Raw genomic sequence first — 25,755 nt, 5'->3', positions numbered from 1 at the left:
AATTTTAGTGTTTAAGAATTAGCATGTTATACATAAATATATATTTAATTTCAAAACTAAAAGTTTATTCGGGTTTTTCGAGTTGACCCAAATCTTATAAATCAAACCCGAGAACCAACCCGAATTACTTCGATTCAGGTTAGTCTTTTCTCGGGTTCGGGTTCTTCGAGTCGGGTTAGTTCGGGTTCGGGTAAAAGTGACAGCCCTAATATAAAGACAGGAGGTTTGGGGGTTTACATTTAGTGACATTTTTAGAGGTTTTTTTTGGCTATGCGAGAGCCAAAGCTTGATAAAATGGACAAATGCATTGGTGGTCACAAGTTTTTTAATAAAGAAGTGTGTGCTAACCCAACCACAACTGGAAATGTCTTACAAGTAAAAACATCAAACGGCATACAATAGAGCTTTGTGCTTACTTGATTGCACATGGGTTGAATTGTTAATTTCGAACTTTGAGGGCTGCAGTGAAGCTCAATGGATGATGAAGGGATCTGCCAACGTAAGCTGTATTTTTCCCAATTTTGTTGGTTAGCAGGGTTGACAAGGGTTCTCATGGTCTAAAGAAACATTCTGCCTTATGGTAGAAAAGTATATAAAACAACTAGAAAGTCAACTCAAACTTCAGTTACTGTCAGGTAAACTGAAAGAGATGCAATACTTGCAGCACCGAGAAAAACAAAGGTTGACCATCTTTATCAACAAAACAAGACGTTATTCCATTTGGACCAAAAGTAAGGTTTAACGTTTTAACGTTTAAGGTTTAAAAGAGCACTACAACATACATCATCTATAATAAGGAATGAAGAAATGTAGATAGTTTTCTGCCAAAAAGCAAGTCTTGTGAATCAACACAAGTATTATACCTAAAGCTGTAAACATTAACCACCTAATTGCCTGTACAAAATCTTTTTATCTTAACTAACTCTTGTCCCAAGCCATGACCAAAAATAAGGTAACACTAGCCTCTGACAACCTTAAACAAAAAGCTCATGTAACAGTTCTACTGTCCGGCCACCTATTACATACTTCCATCAGCAAATGGACAAAAAAAGTGACACGGGATGGTGGTTTGCATTAAATGCAACTGGTTCGAGTCGGCTGCCTTACTAGAATAATATATCTACTAGACTGACTAGAATGTTTTTACCTGAAGCATAAAATAAACCAACTCAAATTACCATCACTAACGTGGGGTTAATAAACTAAATACATAAATTAACAAAACGTACCTTTTTCAAAGTCACCCTTTTGTCAAATGAGGAGCGACTAAGAAATCCAGTTTAACCAACCACAGTGCAACTGCAGATGACGTTTGGGGCATGGATGCAAAGCTTGAAATAATATCAACCAAATCATAACCAACCCCAAGATCTGAGTCACTTTCATACATCCATCCTTTATTGATGGAACCAACAAAATCAGAAAGAACCTAACATACAACAAAAAGAAAATATATAACATCAGTTGGCTACTTAGGTTTAAAACATTTATGTGTGTCAGACTGCAATAACAAAGTACCTGTAGCAACTGCACCAGAGTGGAGGTACGTCTTAACCGCTTAATCCATATGTTATGTGCAGATTTAGTCCAAGCACCCAACATTGCACCATCAGGCATAGATGACTGCATATACAGAGTTAAAAATATGGAAACGCTAGACAAATAACTTAATTAAATAATTAACCAACTTACCTCAAGTGTGTATGCTGCAGCTTTAAGTGACTGTAACTGTGATGAAAAGACTTTATGCTTTGGAAACATATCGGGAGCTGAGTCATCCTTACAGGTGGCAACATGAATGGTGTATCGTTCTTCTAAATCAAAATCAAGCTCAAATGTTGTATGACAAATTCTACAATGTTTCTCATCTCTCCAGTATAAATCATGACAAGTCACACATCTAGCAAGTGAATCAAGAAACGACTTCTTCCCGTGTTTAGCTGAATTTAAGGCAGAACAAAACGAGTTCCATAACCATGCATCAAACTGTTGAAGACGACACCAATTCTGTTTATTCTGCTCTCTGTTTCCAATTGAAGTAGAAACAGCACTGGTAGAAGCCAGATTATCGTGTTGCATGTGATGTAGTCCCAGTACGTTGTCTACATCAGACACAGCGGATGAGCACTCATCTCGGGAAATACTCCTTTCAGATTCACCTGAAACAGCTGGCTGGCCAGCTGTAGCATTATTATGCATATTGGACATAGCTTCACAAAGAGCAGCCTCGTGTTTTTTTAAAGATGAAAGAAGATGACACTCTCTTCTACCCCTTTGATCCAAAGCAGATATTAAGTTGGCTAAATCCTGTAAATAAAAACAAACTCGAAAATCAATATGCATTATCTTAAAATATTCAGAAAACCAATTTAATCCCTAGATTACATTACCTGTTCAGTTTCAATAACTTCCCAGTGACCATCTTCAGATGATTCAAAATAAATCCTCTTGTGGCCAGGATCACACATGTTACACGGGCCTAAGAAAATCCAGTATCGGTTATACCTACGATCTGATCCCAAAAAGATTGATTGCATGTGATGTAAATCATTTACAACTTCGTTTTCTGCTGCACTATTTTTCCCACTGAAATTACTTTTATCTTGGATTATTGACATGATTCCTGAAGAATCTACAGGTCGCGTGTCTTGTACTGTATCTGACTCACAGCTACAAATAAGCCGACTGTACTCAATCTCAAGTTGCTTTGCGGTTGATCTCTTTACTTTTGCTCCAGAACCAATATGATGAACATTAGGAACAGAGCTTGATGCAGGTTCCTGAAAGATTTTTACATTTGCCAATGTGAGACAAATAAACATAAAAGCTTAAAAGGCTAATATTAATTGAGTTACCTCCATTCTAATACTAGAACCAGCTCTAAGTAGATCAACCAAAGCCAATAGAGCATTCAATTTCTCTTCAATATTTATATCTGAATATTCACCTTCCATCAGTCCCAATAACCATATTTCTCCAGAATAGCTCTCATCAATTTCAGAGATTACAGGTAACTTATTATCCTTGTTTTTTGCAAGATTCTTTTGTCCATCTTTATCTTTAACTGTATCAGGATAATTGCTAATATCCTTGGGATCATCATCAACACTACCATAATCTTCAAGATCAGATATATCATCGTCAGAATTCTTAGTGATGGAGTTAATGCGGAGACGGTACTTTGAAGAAGATATTTTCTCAAATAAAGTAATATCACTTGATAGCATTGAGCTTATTAGTTTTTCTACTTTATCAGTTTCGGTTGCAAGCTTCAATCCAACAATCTTCATGAAGAAATATGAAATTGTCAGATAAAATATTCAATGATAATTGTTATCTTTCCTTTGATAGACGTCAAAGTTACTTACTGATGAATGTGTAGCCAGTTCAGATATTTTCATACCGTTATTCCCTTGCAATGATAATATATTGAATAATTCGCCCTTAAGAGTACCTGGGCTTAAGCCATAATTAGCCATCAGAGTAGCTTCCTGTGATTCAAATAAAATAAATTGGTATATAATAGACAATTTCATAGATGTAATGATAATTTTGTGATTCTTTTTTACCTTGGTGGGAGGTTCCTTAGGTGCTGTGTCACGTTTAGAACCGAATCCAGCTGCAACCAACACCTGGCGTAATATCTCTATCCATGTTAGAGAATTCAATGATTTCTTCCACAGTTTTAGGACAGACTCTTCATTTTCAACCTGCCGACAGAGATTTTAAAAACTAACAATTTACAATTTAAACATATTAAAAGGTAAAAATCACTAATACTTACTGATTGAAGCAACCCACGATACTTCCAGCTCTTACAGATATGAGACACAAATCCACTATCCAGTTCCTTCTCAACACCCGTGAGAAGCAGTTTCAAAAGGGATATATTAAGTTTCCCGAGTAATAAGGAATCCTGAAAAATAATAAGCAGAAACAAATAAAAATCATTGCTTCAAAGCAAAAGTCATTTAGCTAATATAATGACTAACTGAACCTGGGGAGTTTACAATAGAATATAATTTTTTAATATATGCATACTTGGATTGAAAATAATCACTAACCTTGTCAATAAATGATTGTGCGAGCTCATCAAGTGTGAAAGACTGGACACCGATTATTACAGCATAAGTGCTTATAAAGTGAAATATCTGTAAACAAGAGTCAGAAAACTATTTAATATCCATAAAATTCTGACCGTATTAGTATTACATCAAAGATTAAAATAAAAATAAACTTAGTATAACTCATAAACAAATAACGAAGAAATATGGTTAAAAATAAGGCACTAGTGAGACAGAGTTACAAAACCAGTACTCTACCAAGTTTAAAAAAGGTCAACAATCAACGTGGGTAAGAACTCACCAACTGAATTTATACATGTAACAAGCAGTATGAGTAAAATTTGGACATTTGTATGAGACATCCAAGATTTGCTGGTACTTGATTACTGAATTTGCTCACTTAGTCACTTCTAATTTATCTATTGTCGCATTGCTTATAGGCCTAGAATGGTTAAATAAGTACCTTAAAAAGCTTTCTGACAAGTTGTGAAGAATTCCACGGTTGCATATGCAAGGGTTGCTTCATTCTGACAGAGTTTGGAGGAAACTTTGCCAGCAAATCTACAACAAAATATAAATCAAGTGTTCACTTGGGAATGTTTCATCAAGCACAAATGTCTATTTTATATTCCGTAACTTTAAGCATTGCTTTAAATGCAGAAAAACACACACACACACACACACACATCTAACTGAACTTTACCTTTGCAAAGGGAACAACCATGCAACCCATTGGCCGCACAATGAGCACAACGTGTCAGTGGATTTGATGTTTCTTGCAGTTCTCTTAGTTCCAGCTCCTCATCATCTGCTAGCATTGCATATTGACTTTGGTCTTCTTCACTTTTTCCTCCCACCAAAGCAATTTCACAAATCTCCTTCTGCGGTTGCTTTTCCATATCAACTTGTTCACATCTCACCTTCAAAATTTGGCAGGCAAACAACAATTCAACAACAATTGCAAACCTATGTAGCAAATACTTTCATATATATTAATATTACCACTTTACTTCTAGTTAAAGATTTCTTTTCTTGTACTTTGTTCACTGACTTCCTCTGCATATGAACCACCGTGAGTAATCACACTAGTTGGTATTAACAGAGATGAAAAGATCAAGAAAGAGAAAATAAACCTTCACCGGTTGTTGTCTTCTAGGCTTCTTTTTCTCTTTAATAGGTGGTTTTTGTGATGTAGAAGGTGGAAACTGAGAACAAGCTCCATGGTCATTGTCAGCACATGTTGGGAGGTTTACAGCACCTAAATTTGTAAGCCGTTGAATTGTCATCAGACCTTTTCCAATACCATGTTTCTTGACTGAATTACCCTCCTGGTTTGTAAGCCTCCGTACTGTCATCAAACCTTTTCCCATACCATGTTTAGATGAAGCACTGTCCGGAGGGGTGATTTGGTCTTCAACATCAGTAGACTTGGAAGTCTGTATAATAAAAAAAATAGCATCATTGGGTCATAAATACAACAGAAAATATGGTTTGACAAATTTTACACCAACTAAGCAAACGACTTATACTCTCTGTACCTTTTGCCTTTTAAGTGCTCTTTGTTTTTCTTGGCAGGCACGATGAGATATCACTGAACCTATTGAGAAGAAATAGACGATTACACAAATATATATATGAAAAAAATTTGGGAACACAAAGCACAATCCCTAATCTTACCTTTTTCTCTGCCAAATATCAATTATACTTTCGTAATAATGCTTCTCTTAGCAAAAAGAGTAAAAATCAAGTTTTAAATAACTTCATGCCACCTCCAAACAAAATTCATATAAATACAAACCCATGTGCATTTACTTCTACTTTACCAATCAGGTTATTCTGTGTTGTGTTTCAAATAGCATCTGGTTATGATAAAAATAGTAAAAATAATCACAATCTTCTTGCCTACATCAGAATATGAAGTAAATCCATCTTCACCTATATTCATGTCCTACAAGCATTTTTCACTTCACACACACATTTATCCTAATAAAGCAAAAGTTTGAGTGTCCAAAAGACCGGTTAACTTAAAGTTAAAATTAAAAGTTGAATCATATCACTTCATCATAAAACTCATACAAATACAAACCCATGTGCATTTCTTTCTACTTTACCATGTTTACCGCTCATCAGGCTATTCTGTGTTGTGTTTCAAATAGCATCAGGTTATGACAAAAATAGTAATAATAACCATAATCTATTTGCTTAAATCAGAATATAAAGTAAATCCATCTTCACCTATATTCACATCCTACAAACTTTTTTCATTTCACACACACACATTTCCTCCCAATAAAGCAAAAGTTAAGTGTCCAGAAAACCGGTTAACTTAAAGTCAAAATTAAAAGTTGAGTCATATCAGTTCATCACAGTTTTAGTGTCCAAAAGTTGAATCACAACATTGACCAGAGCTACAAAATATATCATTCATTCATAACTGTACTAACTCCTAAAAATATCTAGGTTAATTTATTCATGAGTGATTAACTTATACTAATAAGTGCAAATAAACTAACATCCTAATTATCTCTACAAATAATTACATCCTTCAGTCATCCACACACATATATATCATAATAAGTGATTAACTTACACTAACTCTAGTTAATAATATTATAACGCGTTTACGGCGATCACAACATCAATAGAATCAATAACTTTAAACAAACTTAACATCCTAATTATCTCTACACACAAATTCAATTCACAAAACATTAATAATAATAATAATAATAACCTTTAACATTACATAACCGGAAAGCGTTTGCCGGAAGCTCATCAAACTCAACGCCGATAGGAGGGCCGTCTTTCCGGAACACCTTGCTCAAAATATACTCCGGCGATAACAAATCATCCTGAATCCGTAAACCTAATTTCGAATTCAGCGGATGTTTTCTCTTCTTGTTAGAATTGGCGGCAACTTTATTATTATTAATAATAATACTCTTCTTCTTCTTCTTCTGGTTGCATTTCTTCTGCTTACCGCGAGCAGCTTGCTTGTTCGACATCTCAACGAATTAAGGCTAATTCGTTAATGGCGTCATGGAATTCATGGTGATTGGTGTATTACTGAAGCAGAGTGTGATGGAAATGAACGAGGCGTAAGAGGTTTCCAGAGTAGGGTTAAGGGTTTTGGGTTTTGTGGTGATCATTTTTTTCATTTTTTTATTCCTTTTTTTTTACTTCATTTTTTAGATTAAAAATCAGGGTTTTAGATTTTTTATTATTCTTATTTTTGGAAGGATATTTTGGTAAGTTATAAAGATAGCCCCTAAACTTTGTTCAACTTTCAGTTTTGCTCAAAACTTTGGTTATTTATTAAGGGTGCAAACGAGCCGAACCGAGCCCAACTAGGCTCGGATCATTTAGCTTACACTGAGCTCAAGCTCTGCTCGTTTGGAGCTTATTTCTAAAGCTCGAGCTTGACTCATGAGTAATTTTTCAAGCCCAAGCTCGACTCACTTACTATTTCTTAATTAATTGTTATATATTTCTTTCAAATTATAATACTGTATATAACATAATATATGTTATGTAGTTATTTTCACATAAAAGTATATAGATAATTAATAATTATTATGTATATTATAAAAATTATATTTATAATAGGCTTGTGAGCCGGTTCAAGCTTGATAAGTGAAACTTTGGCTTAGACTCGTTTGTTAAACAAACTTACTTTTAGGCTCGAGATCGAGCTTGGGCTCATTTGAGTTTTTTCACGAGCCAATCTCGAGTAGCTCACGAGCAGATTGGCTTGTTTGCACCCTTTTTGTGACCCGATAGATTTTCATTTTCGTACTTTATTGGAGCTTATAACTTTTGGTACTAACATTGGAATTAGACTATAAATAAATATTGTTTGTTGAAGTTTGAAGCAAAGCAAACATATAAGTTGAGTTTAATAAAACAATTCTCATGGAATAAATACAATTAATCTTAAGCCTCTTGTCTTTCACGGTGCAAGAATTTTTACTCGTCCTCCACAAATAGCGTAACAAATACGGTTACGGAGATAAATCTCAAATGGGTTAAATTTGGTTATTCATGCTTATTTTAAAGGCTTAATTGCTAGGATCGGGTTTGTTATTCGTTTAAAGGAAATACATGTTGAATATTGTCTCGAAAAGTTGGAATGAGGTGTTTATGTGAGGTTTAACAAAACAAGTACCAATTACTAAGAGTTCTTTTTTATTACAAACTCAACTTTTTGGTATAGCATCATACATGTTACTAGTTGGTGCAATTGCCTTAAAAAAAAGCTTATTCTTGTGGTAAGAAGTTACGTTGACAATTTCGATAAACATGTTTGAGTGTTGTTATGTAACTTTAAGTTAGAAATGCATCTCTTACCACACACACAAAAAAAAGGTGGAAACACCTCAAAAAGTAAATAGAGCATACATATTTGAGATGCGATACATCTTTTGTCGAATTTGATTCTTTTGGAATTTCCGTGAGCAATTGTTGATGATAAGTACCATAAATACCAGCCCAAGACCTTGAATGCAATTGAGATAGGTTGTACTATAGTTGCATAAGAGTAATGAAAGCCACCATATCATATAGAGAGAGATTGAGATAACATGCTTTAAAGCTGACTTTTAGTATATGTGAAAGAGTATCGATTTGTATAAAAGTTAGTCATGTGCCTCAAGTGTTGAAGCACTAATATGCACATGCTATTAGATCAAAAAATCAAGAAAATTATAAATTGTTAACAAGGTTTTAGCTAAGTATGACGGCCGAACAAAGAGGCTTATTCACTAACACATGCTCATTTCTTTTAGTAGATTTTCAAAAGATATATTATCAATTTAAAAACACAAAACCCGATACAAACTTAGATTATGATAACAGGTTAAGTTATCAATAGTAAATGCATGTTTTTTTTAAAAAAAATTATGTTTTATTTGAGTCTTTTATGTTTACTATGTTAGTATTTCATATAACACACGGGTGAAAAATATAGAAAATGTCATATATATATATGAATTACATAATGAACATTAAAATTTAATAATTATAATATAAATTGAAACTTTCTGTATTTGTATACGTATATACAAATAATTTAGAATTTAAAAAATCCAAAATTTAATGTTGGTATAATATGGTTTTATACTATACTACACTATATAATAAGTTTATACTATACTATGTAGAATGTGCAGATTAAATAAATTGTGATGGTCATATCTCAAAAGTAATGTAATATGACATATAATAGAACATGACGTATAAAAACCTCATAGCATATAAGTATTTATATGAAATAGGTATAACTCAAACATTTTATTTTAAAATCAAAATAAACGATGCATGTTAAGAGACTAAACAAATGTTATGATGATGTGAAAAAATACGAGAAAACAAATATAAATTGAAATTCAAGTTAAAAATTTTAATTCGAACAAATCTTAAGCCATTGAAAATATGCAACAGGAACATTAAAATGAGTTATTATGGGTAAATAGCATTTCATCAAACACTTGATCGCATAAACTGAAAATAAATCCTTAAAATCGAATTACAATAGATTAACATAATCTATCATTAAAATAAACCCCTATAACCTATATCAATTTTTGTGTATTAGAAATATCAGCATTATTAAATGGTTAATTTAACTTATAACACCCAACAATAATTGATTATTATATTGTCATTACTACTTTGACGGGATAGTAAAATGGTTTAGACTTTAGATATAGAATCGGTCATGGTTTAATCCATGTAGAGATTGCAAGATTGATTACAAAGTTACAACGTTGGGTTGACAATTGATTTAATAACTGATTACACTTGACTAGGGCTGTTCAAGAGCCGAACCGAACCGAGCGAATGCTTGCTCGTTGCTTGGCTCGTTTACAACCGAACTGAACGGCTGAAATTCGAACCGAGCGAAAATCGAAACGAGCCAAATTCAAATCGAGCATTTTTCGATCGAACATCGAGCGATTTCGAGCATTATTTATTTATTTTTCACTTTAAAATTTTAAATAAGAAACAAATTTGAAGGTTGTAAATAATATATTTTATAAATAAATTAATATTTTCTAGACAAACGTGTAATAGATTGTAAATTTTTATTAAAAAATAGTTTGAAGTGATATGTAATGGTCATATAAACAAACTTTTAAGATTGTAAAAACTTGAATCGAACAAATAAAACCATAAAATTGACGAAATATGAAAAATTTAAAGGGGTAAAAATAATTGTAAGCTTATATTTATGTGTTTTGTCTTGTATATTTATATATTTTTTCATATATAATTATATATAAAATAAATTAAAAATATTCGAGCCAAACCAAACCAAGCAGACCTTTGCTCGCTGCTTGGCTCGTTTACAAACCGATCTGAGCAGAGCGGCTCGTTTTCAGTCGAGCGAAAAAACGAGCGAGCAGCGAGCGAGTTCGAGCGACGAGCGGTTTGGACGGCCCTACACATTCTTACAACATTGGGCCAATAGTGGGTTAATTTCTTGCAGCCCAAAATTAATTCAACTAAGTATTCTTGCTGCCCACTAGCTAGCCCAATTATAAAATCTGCTATCATAAATAGATTATCCATTTATTTTGGCCCAATCAACAGTTGACCAATGCAAAGACCCTACGCAACCAATGTAGATTGTAGAGGTGCAAATAACGCTAACCGGTTCCATGCTATCTATTAATAAACAAATAGGTTATTGGTCAGTGCGGTCAAAACTAGTTAGTCCAATACCCGTTTTTTGGCTAGTAATCGGTTTTTAACATGTCTGATAACTTAACCTATGATACAAATTCAAAATCACGACTGAGCACTAACTACAGACGCCATCTCGTCCGTAAAAATAGTCGGCCACTTTCAATCAGCCGAAGTGCCATCTCCTTTGATTGTTCTATAGATATAGTCGATTTAGAAGAAGCGTACACGACCAATGTTGGCGTTGTATTTAACCATTGGATATACTATTCCTCTTGGTTACTCAAATAAATCACAAGCCAATTAATTGCAAGAAATCAGTGTTTGAGAACTTTGTTGAAATGATGGTTGAAATGATTTTGGCAGCCAATATCTATTCTAGAGGTGCACAAAAAACCCGGACCCGACCTGCGGTTCCTACCCATAACCGGACCCGACTTGACAGGCTTTGGGTTTCCCCGGAACCGACACGGAAATACCCGGTCAAACCCGACCCTACCCTACCCGAAACCCGGAAAACCTGGTCAAATTTCCGACTACACTCGAAATCAGTTCCTATCCAGTTTCGATTCATGAAAATACCCGGTTTATGCACCAATAGTCTATTCTCAATTGTATTAAAAAAATTTATATGAGAAGTAAATGATCTGGCCCAGTTATTTAACGGCCCACTAAGTCTTTTAATAATGGTGATTTGTGAATTGTGATACAAGAGTAACATCTAATTTGAGGGGTAGGGTCAATTAACAGGCGTCCATGCGTCCATGTCATAGATGAAAAGACGTGATGAGCGTCCATGCGTCCATGTCATAGATGAAAAGACGTGATGAGCGTCCAAGCAAAATGTTTGAAATCCGTATTTTTTATTACCTAGAGACAAAAAGTGAAATTTCGACATAATACAAGAACAATCTCTGTAATTTTCTTTAATATATATAATTGTAAAACAAATAAATATACTTAGTTTTAGTTAAAGTATTATAATTTGCATGTAAATATAATTATAACTGTGAATAAATAATTGAATGACATATGACTATCTAAGCTCTAAACGGAAACTCAAAACGATAGCTCTTTTAAGTAAAATAAATCAAGTTTAAGGATCATACTAAATTCCACTAGTTTGCACCGCTCATAACAGGTGTTGTGTAGATGGGCCCACCATCCATCTGGCGCCTCAGCCATTAACTCCCAACCAAACCACAATGTTTCTTAGACTAAACGTAGTGGGGCGAGTATTTGGGCGAAATGGGACGACAAGGAGGAGGAACACCCCCCCCCCTGATATTGGGCCGAAAAGGGGCGGTAGGATCATATCGCATGGAAGAAGAAGAAGAAAATTATTATTATTTTATTAATATGTGTGTTATACATATATATATATATATGATGAGTATCATTACAGAACTGATAAATTATTTAAGAACTTGAAGGAACCCTTGAAAACTAATGTTTTTTATAAAATATTTTGTATATTAATATTATTTGGGTGTAGTTTTATCATTTTGTATATCTATATTTACGATTACAATTTTGAAAATTAGTTTTTATACATATTATGTTTTGTTTTACACATATGTAGATTTGTTAGTACATAAATTTTACACATATGTAAACTTGTTATTAATATATGTAATCAAATTTTTTTATATAAAATATGATAAAACTACTCTTAAGTAATGTTAATATATAAAAAAAAATTAAAAATGTTTGGTTGTGTAGAATTCCTAAGAGTTCTTAACTTTTTTAGAGTTCTTAAATGATACCAACCATATATATATATATACATACTAGTAGGTAACCCGTGCGATGCAGCGGGCCTCAATACTATTTTTACTTCTGCACCATTGACTTCTGATAGTCAAAACAAAATTACGAAGTCACCCATTTGCAACCTTTCAAACATTTTTATCCGACTTGTTTGCAATTAATCTCAAGCACAACACAGCCCTTAACAAAATGCAATCTAAAGTGTAAATCTAACTTGCATTGTGACTTTTCAAATTTAAAATCCTCAACCCCTCCACACGATGATCTGAAACAAGCTTTCACTACACAACTCGTATTATCAGTTTGAACCAAATAATAATGACCTAAATGTTGAATGCTACACCTTTGGCTTCAATATGTTTCTTGCTGTTAACTAAAAAAAATTCCAGAATCATCCTTAGATAAACACAAATCCGGTATCTATAATCAACAATTTTCTTGATTTTATGAAACTACAAAAATAGAGATCATCAATGGTGAACAAAGAGGCAACCTATAATATAAAGTACGAAAGTTTGATAAATCCGGTTGGAGAGATGCAGAGAACCAAACCGGTTAGCTTGATCAATGATGGTTTCTCCTGAAGGATGGCGAGGGAAGCGAGAACGACTTCGGACCAAGACCGAGAACGCCCATGATAACACATGCCTTAATGACCCAAGGGTCCCCTGCATATATTTCAAAAGGCAAAATGAACAACAAAACCATAACATAAAACAATATGGAATAAAAAACCATCCGCAAAAAGTTCGTTTACTTAATAAATGAATTTTTATTTATTAAATGAATGAACATGAACCAAATTGTTGTTCATTACTTAAACGAACAAATCTGACCATATGTCACGTTCATTCGTTTACTTTTGTGAACGTTCGTATATGTTTGTTAGCTTACATTTCTTTAAGTTCTTTCATTTTTGTTGGTTAATATAGTTGGTTAAAGTTTCTTGACCCGTTACAAATGAGTTAAGTTCTAAAAACTTTTTAGGACCAACACGTTCGATTAAAATTTATTTTTATTCAAGAAAACCCCCTTGTTTAATTGTTTGTGTTTAATTTTATGAACGATTTAAGTTAAAAAAACAAACATGAATAACCTCCGTTCATTTTCGTTCGGTTGGTTAACAAACCAAAAATACACTCATGGCTGCAAATTCAATCTAGAGTCATAAATAAATTTAGACCATCTTCCATTGGTGGTTTTTGTTTGATTCAAATCAACCCAAAAACCAAGTAATCATTGGAGAGTTTGGTTTAAATCAAAAACCAATGTTTTAAGTTTGGTTTTTCAAACCACTAAAAACCACCAATTGTGGGCCCCAACATCACATCTTTCACACACACACACATATATATATACACCCATATTTATATTTATAAAATATATTAAAATATTATACATATATACATGTGTATTTTTTTGTTGGTCCATTTTTTACGCAACGTAAAGTTTAACGGTTAAATTGTTTAACGGGTATTTTTTTAACAACTTTAATATCTATTTTACAACGCTAAATTCGAATAAAAAAACATTACAAGAATCCTAGAAAGAGAAAACGTTACAAGAAGTCCTAGACATTACAAAGAGTCGTAGAAAACAAAAACATTACAAGAAGTCCTAGCAAAAAAAAACGTTACAAGAAGTCCTACCTATCCAAGTCAATGCCATCCAACCCGTGTTTCGCCATTATTTTGTCACATACTTTCTTGTGAATCGTTAGCCTCTTCAGGTCCATATGTGAGCGATCCGTAAAAAGTATGTTCATATCTTGATTATATATTTTATAATATTGCGAAATTCTTATTTAAAAATAAATGTAAAAGTAAGTGACGATGTGAAAACGTAAAGATGGTTTGAGAAGGTGTATTATTGGAGGAAAAAATGTTATTTTTAAGAAAGCTGATGTAGCATTGATGTGATAACCGGTTTGAACCAAAAATTGTTGAAGACGGTCTCAAAAGTGAAATGATCTCATGGTCAGACACACCTAAACCACATGGTTGGTAGAAGTGAAATTCAATTATTATTTAGTTATCATAAGTATGTCCTAAATATGACATAAGAAAATTAGCAGGACCGATGTCATTAATCCAAGATATCCAGAACATGTAACTACAAAAAAATCCAATCAACTCATTTAACTATAACATCTTTAGTTTTTTTAAGCAAAATAAAGATATTAATCATACCTTGAGTTAAGAAATCACTTTGGACATCCATATCATAGTGTTTGCATGCCTAGACATAGCCTACAACTCTCTTAAAAGTAAAAGCAATCATATCATGATGCTGAAAAGGCTTTCATATCTGTAAAATTGATAGTAAAAGATTATAAAAAGTAAATACATCCAAAATGTTGAAAACTTGTTTACCTACTCACCATATCCCAAGAACCTAAAGTTTTTTGGTGAAGATAACTTACATCTGGTCCTTCCAAATCCAGTCATGCTTTAGCACATGCAAAATAACAATGGTTTTTATGATTTTGGCAACAGCTACGACATTGCGTATCTATAGGTAAAAATGTTAACGAAAAATTTAGAATTTAACATGATTTTGCCCACATCAATGCAAAGAAGAAGATTTATGCGAATATGATCACATTTTTGCTGGTTTCAATGTAGCAAATCCATCTACAACCTCTGCAACATTGAAGAAATTATTTGGATTAATTACATCAATAATTATATATGTAAACAATAGTTTAAAAATACATATTGGTCTTACTCATTGGCGGTTGGTTGGAGGTTGATTTGCGATTTACGGTGACATTATCCAGTTTCTAGTGGTTCGAATATACGGTGAACCCTGCCTCATTTTCGGATTTTACTCCCCCTTTTCTTCTTCTTCTTCCATTCAGATATGGTGATGATGGTGATACATGTAACAAATTCCGGCGAATCCGGTGGCGGCAGTGGGGGATCTGATGTTCATATCGACGACCATTCTTATTGTTTTGGGCATAACCATTCCAGATTGGAAGGGGTGTGAGGACATGATGGAAAAAGTTGGAGAACGGTTTCTCTGTATGTTAAAAAGATTTCAAAATTTGAATTTGAATAATTGGAGTGGTTTGATTTCACTTTTGTCGGCTAGGTTCAGGATGATGCAATTTGTGGCTTTGTGTTTAATTTAGTGCAGTAAAGAGTTGTACCTTATGCAATAGATTTTCTAAAACTCTTAAATTTCAACATATCCATTTTCTCTCTCTTATCTCTATTATATATAGTAATAGATATATATATATATATATAGGCGATGGTTCAAGAAAGAAATGATATAATTGCAAGAAATGTAAGAAATGAATATGAACCAGTAGTTTTGTTTTAAGTTTTAAATGTTTAAAGCTAAATAAAGAAACTATTAATTATTCTATTTCTTCAATTAATATAACTAATAAACCATAATACTTATTTATTTAACTAATATAACTAGTTAATTTATTATAATTATAAAATATTAAGAACTCATTTATTTTTATAACTTCTTTTTGTTTCTTGAATTTTTATCCTACACAAGTTTAATTTATTCATATATTAAAATTTTTTTCTATCCAAAACTAATTTCTTCCAACTCAATATATTAACATCTATCAACACATACTTTCATTATGATGAATAATACCAAAAAACAATTTTACATGTGTTTGCATTAGATATCAACAAAAAACATACAACCTACACAAAAACATATAATCTAAATTTGTTCTAAGAATAAGAGCATAATCTACATACGAAAAACATTTAACCTACACACAAAATTCATCATCAATAAAATACACATGCACACAAAAACATATAACCTACGCACAAAAAACATATGAACTACACACGAAAATTTTATCGATCTTACACAAATACAATTTATTCATACATTATATTATTTTCAAAACCAATTTCTTTAAACTCAACATATCAATATCCATCAACACGTAGTTACATTGTGATGCATAATAATACAAAAAACTATCTTACACATGTTTTATTAATTGTCAATAAAAAAATATACAACCTACACAAAAACATATAACTTAACACTTGTTCTAAGAATAAGAAAACATATAGCTTACATACGAAAAACATATGACCTACACATGTGTAGGGTATTTGTATCTTTGTGTAGTTTATATAATTGTTGATGTCGAATTACATATGTAAGTTATATGTTTTTTGTATGTTGTACGTTTTTATTTCTCAAAACAAGTGTATGTTATATAACTTTGTGTAGGTTGTATATTTATTGAACTTAAATACGTTAATATATGCTAATATATTGAGTGGAAATTATTTTTTTTAATATAAAGAAATAGTATTATATGAATAAATTGTATTTATGTTGAATAAAATAAATAATGTGTAAATAAAAAATAAAACTAAAGTAGTGTTTTTATCTTTTTAATTATTATTGTTAAATATATTAACTAGAGGTATTTATTATGGTTATATTAGTTGTATTGATTGAAAAGAGAGAGTACATTTATTGTTACATTTACATCTTTTTTATTTATTTTTAAATATTTAAAACTTAAAATAAAACTAGATGCTCATATTCATTTATCTCATTTCTTGCAATAATTTGATTTATTTATTGAACTTAAACCTATATATATATATATATATTAGATCTAGGATATAGTGGTTGAGATTGATAGTTTCTAAAAGTTGTATAGTTTCTTATTTACATGGTACAGTGTCATATTTAGATGGTGTGCTTTATTTTAAAGTTATCTCACAAAACAATTGTTTTTTATTTGAACTCTTATATATATATATATATATATATATATATATATATATATATAAATGGGAGGGTTATTTTGAGAACCTTGATGAGTTGTAAGAACTTTAAAAACTCAATTTTGGACCACACAATTAATTAAATGATTTGAAATATGTGGCTGAGATTAAATGTAATTAAAAAATAAAGCAGGAGAGAGAATAAGTATTTTTGATAATTACACAAGTTAAAACGTTAGTTACACAAGTGTAAAAAGTCGATTCGGTGTGTAAAAAAATACCGTAATTTTTTGTACATTATTTACACTTACGTATTACACATGTGTAAAAAAAATTCGAAAAAAAAATTGTTACGTTGAGTTCTTTCGAGTTCATAAAACTCAAAGATGTTCTCAAAAGAACTCAATCCTATATATATATATATATAAATGAAAACATAAAAATCATATGTGTCGTGATTTGGTCGCTTCCCCTTTTTACGGAGTCACCAGATTTGCTTGGTTTTTAAATGTAGGTTTCTCATGCACTTGACCCGAATTCATGGGTATGGATCTTATCAAACCCAGATATTTCTTAAACGGGTTATAGCATCTCATTAAATTAAAAATTAATCTCACCAAATATTTGATATAAAAATTCTATAAAGTAGGGACATACTAAAAATTAATATATGATTTATTTAACAATATATATATATATATATATATATTATTTATAATTAAAAAACCAATTTATAGTAAAAAAAATAAACGGGTATTGGGTCTCATCAAACCCATATAGCTTTCAAACCGGGTTATAACATCTCATTTATTTGTGAAATAATTTATCATCAAACCTTAATTATATTATTAACTTTCATGCAATAAAAATAAAAATTCAAAAAATAAATAAATATTAGAAACAAATAATATAAAACAAACCCCGTAATACGATGGATAAAATTACTATTGTAGCCCCTACATTATTATACCAAAAAAACAAATTATCATCTCTTGCTGGATAAGTACCACACGATGCAAAACGCCCTAATTTGTAGTCTTTCCATTATGCATAGCATCAGGCGCGCCAACCAAAGACACACCATGCAAAACATCCTTGTAAGGCTGAGGGGTGTGGGGGGCGCGAGAGGGAGCGCGAGTGGGGGCGCCAGCCAATAATATTGTGACGTGTGGCAGAGAGAGAAACTTGATAAGATGGGTGTTGGAGCCCTCGCTCGCGCCCCTGGCCCTGGTGTGGAGGGGCGCGAGAGGGGGCGCGAGCGGTTTTTTTTTTATTTTTTTATAAATGTATTAAAAAACGTATTATTAAAAAATCTGATCGGAGTTATTTTTTGTTTTAGTTCCGCTACCTTAACGAATATGACTAAAACTCACTGAATTTGCGTAGACTCGACGCGTTTTGTTTTAATTCCGGTACTATAACGAACATAACAAAAACGATCATACCAATTTTTTTTCGTTCTTTGTTTTTGTTCCGTTACAACCCATACAACACTCAACAGAACTATTCACCTTAAAAACAACCCCCCATTTCACAGCAGGACCCCATAACTCAAACCCATCAATTCCTCTACAACACCCACCATCAACACCTTCTTCCACAGGCTCCAGTTCAACCCCTTCATTGGGTCTAATAATCACGTACACAAACATGAACGCAAACGAGCAAGAAAACAGAGCAATGAAGAGAACGAGCCAACGTGTGGGTTGTGGGTCAATCTGCCTTCGACCCATTAGAGTTTGGTGGGTCGTGAACAAAACCCAGAAAGGAATTGGATTCTTTAAACAGAGCAAAGTTTTCTTTATAGATTATTATTAATTCCTAATAATTTTTTTTTTTTAATAAACATAAAGAGCCCAACGGCTCTATTCACGCATTCCCAGGCTCCCTCACGCTCTTCCCAGCCGCTAGCCCATCCGCGCCTGCCTCTTTTTCCGCGCTCGCGCCCCTCTCGCGCCTCGGTGGTGTGGTGCTCGCGCCCCGGGGCGCGAGCGGATGGGCTTTCGCGCCCCTACTCGCGCTCCGCACCCCAGCCTAATGCCCATGAGAGGAAAAAAGTGGGGTCCACCCTAACGACAATCACTTTTTTTTTAATTTATTTTTTCTTTTTTTAATATCTTGGTTAGTTATCCCTCCCACCCCCCTCCTGGTTTGTAACACTTGTTTTTTGAGTTGGTTAGTTAGTGTCCCCACTATTTATGTGGACAAATAAATTGGTTAATTGACCCGACCTAAAAATCGAACCAAAACCGAACCGGTTTGAAACCGATCATGTAGAAACCAGTTTAGTTACGATTGAATTCGTAGGTTCGGAACATGTTTATATTTTTCTCCATCAAAACCGGTTCCAACCCAGTTAACCGAAACCGGACAAACACCAGTCAAAACCTGAACCGATACTGATCAAAACCCGGACCAAAACTGATCGTAACCTGATAAAGAAACCGGTTTCAACCCGAACCCAAACCGATCATAAACCGGTTTTGACTTTTGATGACCAAACCAAACTCGTTTCAATCCAAACCGGTTTTGAGTTTTAAAACAATATGAACACCTCTATGTGATACCACTTTCTAATTAACTAACCCTCTTCACAATACGTATTCTCGTAAAAACAAGAAAAGGGTCTTAAAGTTAGTCTGGTATTACAAGTTTTGTCAAGAGTGGTTATTTGTTGATTTCACACTTGTGCTCTATTTGTAGTCCTTTATTGTCCAGGTTTTTATGAAAGAAATATCTATGCACTCATCAGTCATGACTAACTACTATATATCAATTATTTTCTTTTTATATATTACATGGATATACATATAGGTCAAAATCTATTATTAGAACTACCTATCTTTGAACGGAACAATTTATTCGAATAATATGAGAAAAATTTATGGCTTAGGACATCCAGGCTCTCGGCAAGTTTGACACATTATTGCTTAGTCCTTTTGTCATTCGTTGATAGTTGAATATATGCTTTATGGAAGTTTGAATACATATGCATTATTCAAGTATCTATACATTGTCATTGACGCTATCAAAACAAAATAAAAGTACTTTTACGTGTAAAACTTAAAGACAACAAGATTCAAGTCTAAACCTTTATTGTATTGATTAATAAGTTGTTGTTATTACATGATTACAAATAAGCCCTATTTATAACCATACAATTACTTGTTAGACAATAATATGAGGAAAACTAACTCAATAACCCCCTAGGTTTGTAAGTGAGACAACTAGGTCCCCGCACTTACGCAAGATTACACTAACAATCACCCCCCTAATCTTGTGACACCGATGAAGCTTCGCATCTCGTTAAACTTCAACCGTGGCAACGCTTTTGTAAGGATGTCTGCTCTTTGTAAATCTCCATTGACATGCTCCACCTTGATTTGTTCTCTCTCGATGCACTCCCGAATGAAATGGTACCGTGTGTTGATGTGCTTGCTTCTCCCGTGAAAAACCGGGTTCTTCATCAAGGCAATAGCTAATGAATTATCCACCTTCAACGTCACGATCTCCTCCTTTTCTCCAGTCATCTCTGACAACAAACCCCGAAGCCATAAGGCTTGACACGCAGCCGATGTAGCTGCCATAAATTCAGCCTCACATGATGATAACGCCACCGTTCCTTGTTTCTGAGAAACCCATGATATCGTTGATGTACCATAGTAGAAAATCAAACCTGAGGTGCTCCGACCATCATCCATATCCACCACATGACTACTATCACTATACCCGTGCAACATACTGATCCGCCTCTCGAGTAAGTAATACCAAAGTCTAGTGTACCTCTTAGATATCAGAGAATATATTTAACCGCTTGAGCATGAGCTTGAATTGGTGATTGCATGAATCGACTCGCATAACCAACCGAGTTGCTCAAATCGGGTCTCGTATGAGTTAAATACCGCAAGCTTCCGATTATCTTTCTATAACCGGTCGGATCTACCTTCGGATTCTCATCTTCTTTAGACAACTTTATGCCCGGTTCCATAGGAAATTGAGTCGAGTTGCACTCCCAAAGACTTGCTTCTTTTAGGATCTTCGTTGCATAACCACTTTGCTTTAACGTTATCCCACGATCACTTTGCTTCACTTCGATTCCGAGATAGTAATGCAACAACCCGAGGTCACTCATCTCGAACCTTGACTCCATTTGTCTTTTGAAATTTGCAATTTCTTGCACACTTGTACCCGTGACTATCAAATCATCAACGTAAACTCCAACGAGTAGTAGCCTTTAACCGGAACACCGTTTGTAAACCGCTTGTTCTTGTTTACATCGAGTGAAACCGAGTTCCTTTAACGACCCGTCTAGTTTAGTATTCCACGCCCTCGGAGCTTGGCGTAGACCGTATAACGCTTTAGCCAACTTGTACACTTTTCTTTCTTCACCTTTCTTAACGAACCCATCCGGTTGAAACACGTACACCTCTTCTTTCAAATCACCATGAAGAAACGCGGATTTTACATCCAAGTGATGCACTTCCCAACCTCGGTTTGCTGCTAAAGCGAGTAAAAGTCGAACGGTTTTGATTCTCGCCACCGGTGCGAACAGCTCTTCAAAATCGATCCCATATTTCTGAACATACCCCTTAGCTACGAGTCAGGCCTTGTACTTGGTTATTTTCCCGGCTTCATCTCTTTTGATTTTATAGACCCACTTTAAACCTATCGACTTTACTTTGGGTGGTGCTTCGACTAACCTCCATGTCTTGTTTCTTTCTATCGACTCGATCTCCGCTTCCATTGCTTTTCTCCAATGTTTTTCGTTATTCGCTTCACGAAAATTTACCGGCTCATCATCGAATAATAATAGGATATTTACCTCGTCGGTTGTCGGGTCTTGCTCAGCGGGTGTCGGTATACCTTCAACCAGAAAGTCGCTAAATTTCTTGGGTAAAACCGTCTTTCGAGTAGTTCGACGCGGCTGAATAACTTGTAACGGTTCTTCGTGGGCTTACAGGTGGGCTGCCACCTTCTGAACTTGATGCCTCACTACCGTTTCTGATACGAACCAACTCACCGGTATCATGTCGGTCTACGTACCCGGTGTCAAACCCGGTTGTCACCTGCTCCGAGTCGGGTTCAATATCGTACCTGACAATAAACTCGGTCCATTCCGGACCCTTCTCGCCCTCTTGTGTGTCAAGATCAGCCCACACGTACCTTTTACACTCGTCAAACTTGACATCCCGCGTAACGTGTACTCGCCTTTTGATCGGATCAAACATACGGTAGGCTTTTGTTCCAGGTTGAGTACCTAAGTTGTAACATCCCGAAATTTCAAGATAATATTAATTATATTACTTAATAATAGAGGGAAAGTTTACTCGGGTTACCGGGATATAAATAGAGTAGGAGTTGGTATGGGTCGGGCTAGTGTTGGGTAATGGATATGGGTTATGGACTTGGGTTATGAACGAAGGAAGGAGAGTCCATGGGCTTAAGCCCATGATCCCTAATATAAATACCCTTAACCACCATTCCTCACATATTCCATACACACACTCAAAACACACACATTCTACCGATCAAGATTCGAAGCCGAGACCCGAGATTTTGTTGATAGATCTGAGTTGGTAAGGTAAGAACAAATCCAACAAAGCTAATATTACTGAAAATGGTTAGGATTGGATGGGTTAACCGGACCCGAAACCCAAACTGCCCAAATCGGACCCCTAAAACGTCGATTTTAGGCCGATTTGATGGTTGGGATTTGTAGGCGCCGATCATACGATTCCGTGGGTACCAAAATCGAGTTATTTGGCTAAGAAACGAAGGATTTATGGGCAAACAGATCTGCAGCGCGATAACTTTGCCTGCAAGAATAAGTTCGCCTGATGAACTTCGCCTTCAAGCGTAACTTCGCCTTCAAGTGTAACTTCGCCTAAGGATAACTTCGCCTACGGCCAAGTTCGCCTAAGGTTTAACTTCGCCTGAAGCCAAGTTCGCCTAAGGTTTAACTTCGCCTGAAGCCAAGTTCGCCTAAGGTTTAACTTCGCCTGAAGCCAAGTTCGCCCGAGGTTTAACTTCGCCTGAAGCCAAGTTCGCCCGAGGTTTAACTTCGCCTGAAGCCAAGTTCGCCCGAGGTTTAACTTCGCCTAAAGTGAAGTTCGTTTAGAAAATAAATTAAAAATCTAATGGAAAATGTGTTAAGACAGTTATTAGAAATAAAATTTTTCCAAGCTGACCTGGCAGCTCGACCCCAGCCAGGGGCTCTGCCCCTTGGACCCTGCTAGGGGCTGCCGCCCCTAGACCCCGCTGCCAGGGGCGCTGCCCCCGGACCCCCGTTCGTTGTGGGTAGTAATTAAGACTAGAAAGATGTTATAAGTAGTGATAGTTAAATTGATATGTATACTTGTTATACAGTCAGCCGTGCACAACTGAAGAAAGGGATTACGATCAACGGAGAACGTAACCGAATTCAGGTGAGTTTCTAGCCCCATTTATGTGTTATGTTTTCGGGGCTGTGTGCATACTCGATATGTTTGTTAATACGCTTATCCTAAGAGATAAGTGTATGCCTTATGTGAATGATATGATATGTATGAATGATTGCTTGATGGTACGTGAACGATCTTCGGATATTGCACGTACTGTCAGGTTGTAGCGCCTTGTATAAGGTAAGTATGATATGTATGCTTATGTGTATGAATGTGATAAAGTTAATAAAAGAAGGAAATGACGGTTGTATGGTTGTATGGTTACGAAAAGGGTACCGAGCCCTAATAATACTCGAGGTATGATGTATGGTTGTATGGTAACGAAGAGGGAATCGAACCCTACTAATATTCGAGAACTAGGGAACCGAACCCTACTAATATTCGAGGAAAGAGGGTACCGAGCCCTAATAATACTCGAGGAAAGAGGGTACCGAGACCTAATAATACTCGAGGAAGGAGGGTACCGAGCCCTAATAATACTCGAGGAAGGAGGGTACCGAGCCCTAATAATACTCGAGGAAGGAGGGTACCGAGCCCTAATAATACTCGAGGAAGGAGGGTACCGAGCCCTAATAATACTCGAGGAATGTAGGGCGTAATGCTCTTTATAACGTAAGATATGAAAGTAAGTTAATACAAAAGAAAGTATGAAAGTAAGAAAGTATGAAAGTATAAAAGTATGAATGAAAGGATATAATTTTATGTGTATGGTATGATTATGTGATTAACTGGAACTCACTCAGCGTAGCTGACTTTTAGTATGCACGCAGGTGAGTAGGATGAGGCAGCTCGCTTGAGGAGACACGTGGCATTGAACAAGAGTCTGGCATCTGAAGACTTATGATGCTTTAATTTTAATGCTTTAATGTTGAAAGACAAAGAATGTTTGAGACTAGCTATGAATTATGTAATGTTTTATGAAAGTTTTATATTCCGCGTAAATGTTTTAACTAACTCTGATATTTAGAACTGTGTTTATGAGTAAATCCGACGCTAAAGTAGGGCTACCGGGTTCGGGGCCTTACATAAGTGAATCATCACAATGCTTCGGTCGTCTAATTTCTTTTGACCGGTACCAAGGACTTTTACATACCCCGTGCATCCGAACACTTTAACGTGTGAAAGGTTCGATTTTCTTCCTTTAAAACGCTCGTACGGAGTCGAATCCCCTAACGATTTTGTTGGTGACCGGTTTACTAAATAAACCGAGTGATGAACCGCTTCTCCCCATAGATCTTGTGGTAGTGACATCGCCTTTAACAAACTTCGAGTCGTACCAAGTATGGTTCGGTTTCTTCTTTCAACCACCCCGTTTTAATGTGGGGTGTACGGGGCCGTAAACTGATGTGCCACAACTATACTTGAAAAGTAATCTTCCAACACATGGGATATAAACTCACCCCCATTGTCGGTGCGTATGGTTTTGAGTTTCTTGCTCGTTTCGTTTTCCACCTTTTTTACGAAATCTATGAGTAAGCCCGCAACATGGTCTTTCGTCTTTATCGTGAAAACCCACATATAGCGGGTGTAGTCGTCAACAACAAGCAAAAAGTATCGGTTGCCACCGTGTGTCTCAAGAGTAATCGCGCCACAAACATCGGCATAAACGAGTTCGAGCGGTACCTTTGCACGATAATTAGATTCTTTCGGGATATCCGATCTTGTTTGTTTGCCTAGCATACATGCATCACAAATTTGCATCGGGTGTTCGATTCTTGGCACTCCATCCGTGAGTTTCGAGAGACCCCGAAGGGCATCGAAATTCAAATGCCCCAATCGAGCATGCCATATCCATGCAACATTATGCAAATTGACTTGTAAGCAAACCGGAGAAACAACCTTTAAATTAATTTTATAAACCCGGTTAAAGAAACGCGGTACCTTGATTAGAAGTCTTCCATCTTGTTCAAATATCCATAAGATACCGTCTTGGATCGCGATCTTGCATCCTCCTTCGTCTAATTACCCGAGACTTATAATAATATTTTTGAGAGATGGAATGAAATAAACGTCACTCAAAGCTCGTTGTTCTCCCCTTTGACCTTCTACTACTATCGTGCC

At 34.9% G+C, this 25,755-nt stretch overlaps 2 protein-coding genes across 3 annotated transcripts in view; both read right to left on the bottom strand.

Annotated features, from left to right (window-relative positions):
* Positions 1 to 25,755, bottom strand: part of LOC143544131 (sister chromatid cohesion 1 protein 4-like) — a 240,928-nt gene that overhangs the window by 158,368 nt on the left and 56,805 nt on the right. The window lies entirely within an intron of this gene.
* On the bottom strand, positions 564 to 7,240 carry LOC143544126 (homeobox-DDT domain protein RLT3-like). Of its 2 annotated transcripts, XM_077036277.1 has the most exons (16): positions 6,799 to 7,240; positions 5,603 to 5,661; positions 5,198 to 5,500; positions 5,067 to 5,120; positions 4,768 to 4,984; positions 4,528 to 4,625; positions 4,065 to 4,151; positions 3,785 to 3,916; positions 3,570 to 3,710; positions 3,369 to 3,491; positions 2,856 to 3,284; positions 2,391 to 2,780; positions 1,693 to 2,307; positions 1,519 to 1,623; positions 1,230 to 1,429; positions 564 to 1,147 (listed from the first exon to the last, which is right to left on the bottom strand). In XM_077036277.1, exons 1-15 carry the CDS (start codon positions 7,067 to 7,069, stop codon positions 1,241 to 1,243), a joined length of 3,213 nt encoding a protein of 1,070 aa, XP_076892392.1. In that variant the 5' UTR covers positions 7,070 to 7,240; the 3' UTR covers positions 564 to 1,147; positions 1,230 to 1,240. The 2 variants fall into 2 exon arrangements, with proteins under 2 accessions (XP_076892392.1, XP_076892394.1); XM_077036279.1 differs by lacking the exons at positions 5,603 to 5,661; positions 6,799 to 7,240 and having other exon boundaries at positions 565 to 1,147; positions 5,198 to 5,269; positions 5,356 to 5,500.

Source organism: Bidens hawaiensis, unplaced genomic scaffold (genome assembly GCF_021521415.1).
Source record: "Bidens hawaiensis isolate Kalapana, Puna unplaced genomic scaffold, B.hawaiensis_p1.1 tig00013428_1, whole genome shotgun sequence".
Classification (NCBI taxonomy): Eukaryota; Viridiplantae; Streptophyta; class Magnoliopsida; order Asterales; family Asteraceae; genus Bidens; species Bidens hawaiensis.
This window is presented reverse-complemented; position numbering and strand designations above follow the sequence as displayed.

Excerpts from the sequence above, each read along its gene's own strand:
- LOC143544126 (XM_077036277.1), bottom strand. The coding sequence starts at position 7,069 with ATGTCGAACAAGCAAGCTGCTCGCGGTAAGCAGAAGAAATGCAACCAG. Across the intron at positions 5,501-5,602 it reads GAGCACTTAAAAGGCAAAAG|ACTTCCAAGTCTACTGATGT; the intron begins GTACAGAGAGTA and ends TTTATTATACAG. Across the intron at positions 3,285-3,368 it reads AACTGGCTACACATTCATCA|ATTGTTGGATTGAAGCTTGC; the intron begins GTAAGTAACTTT and ends TTCTTCATGAAG.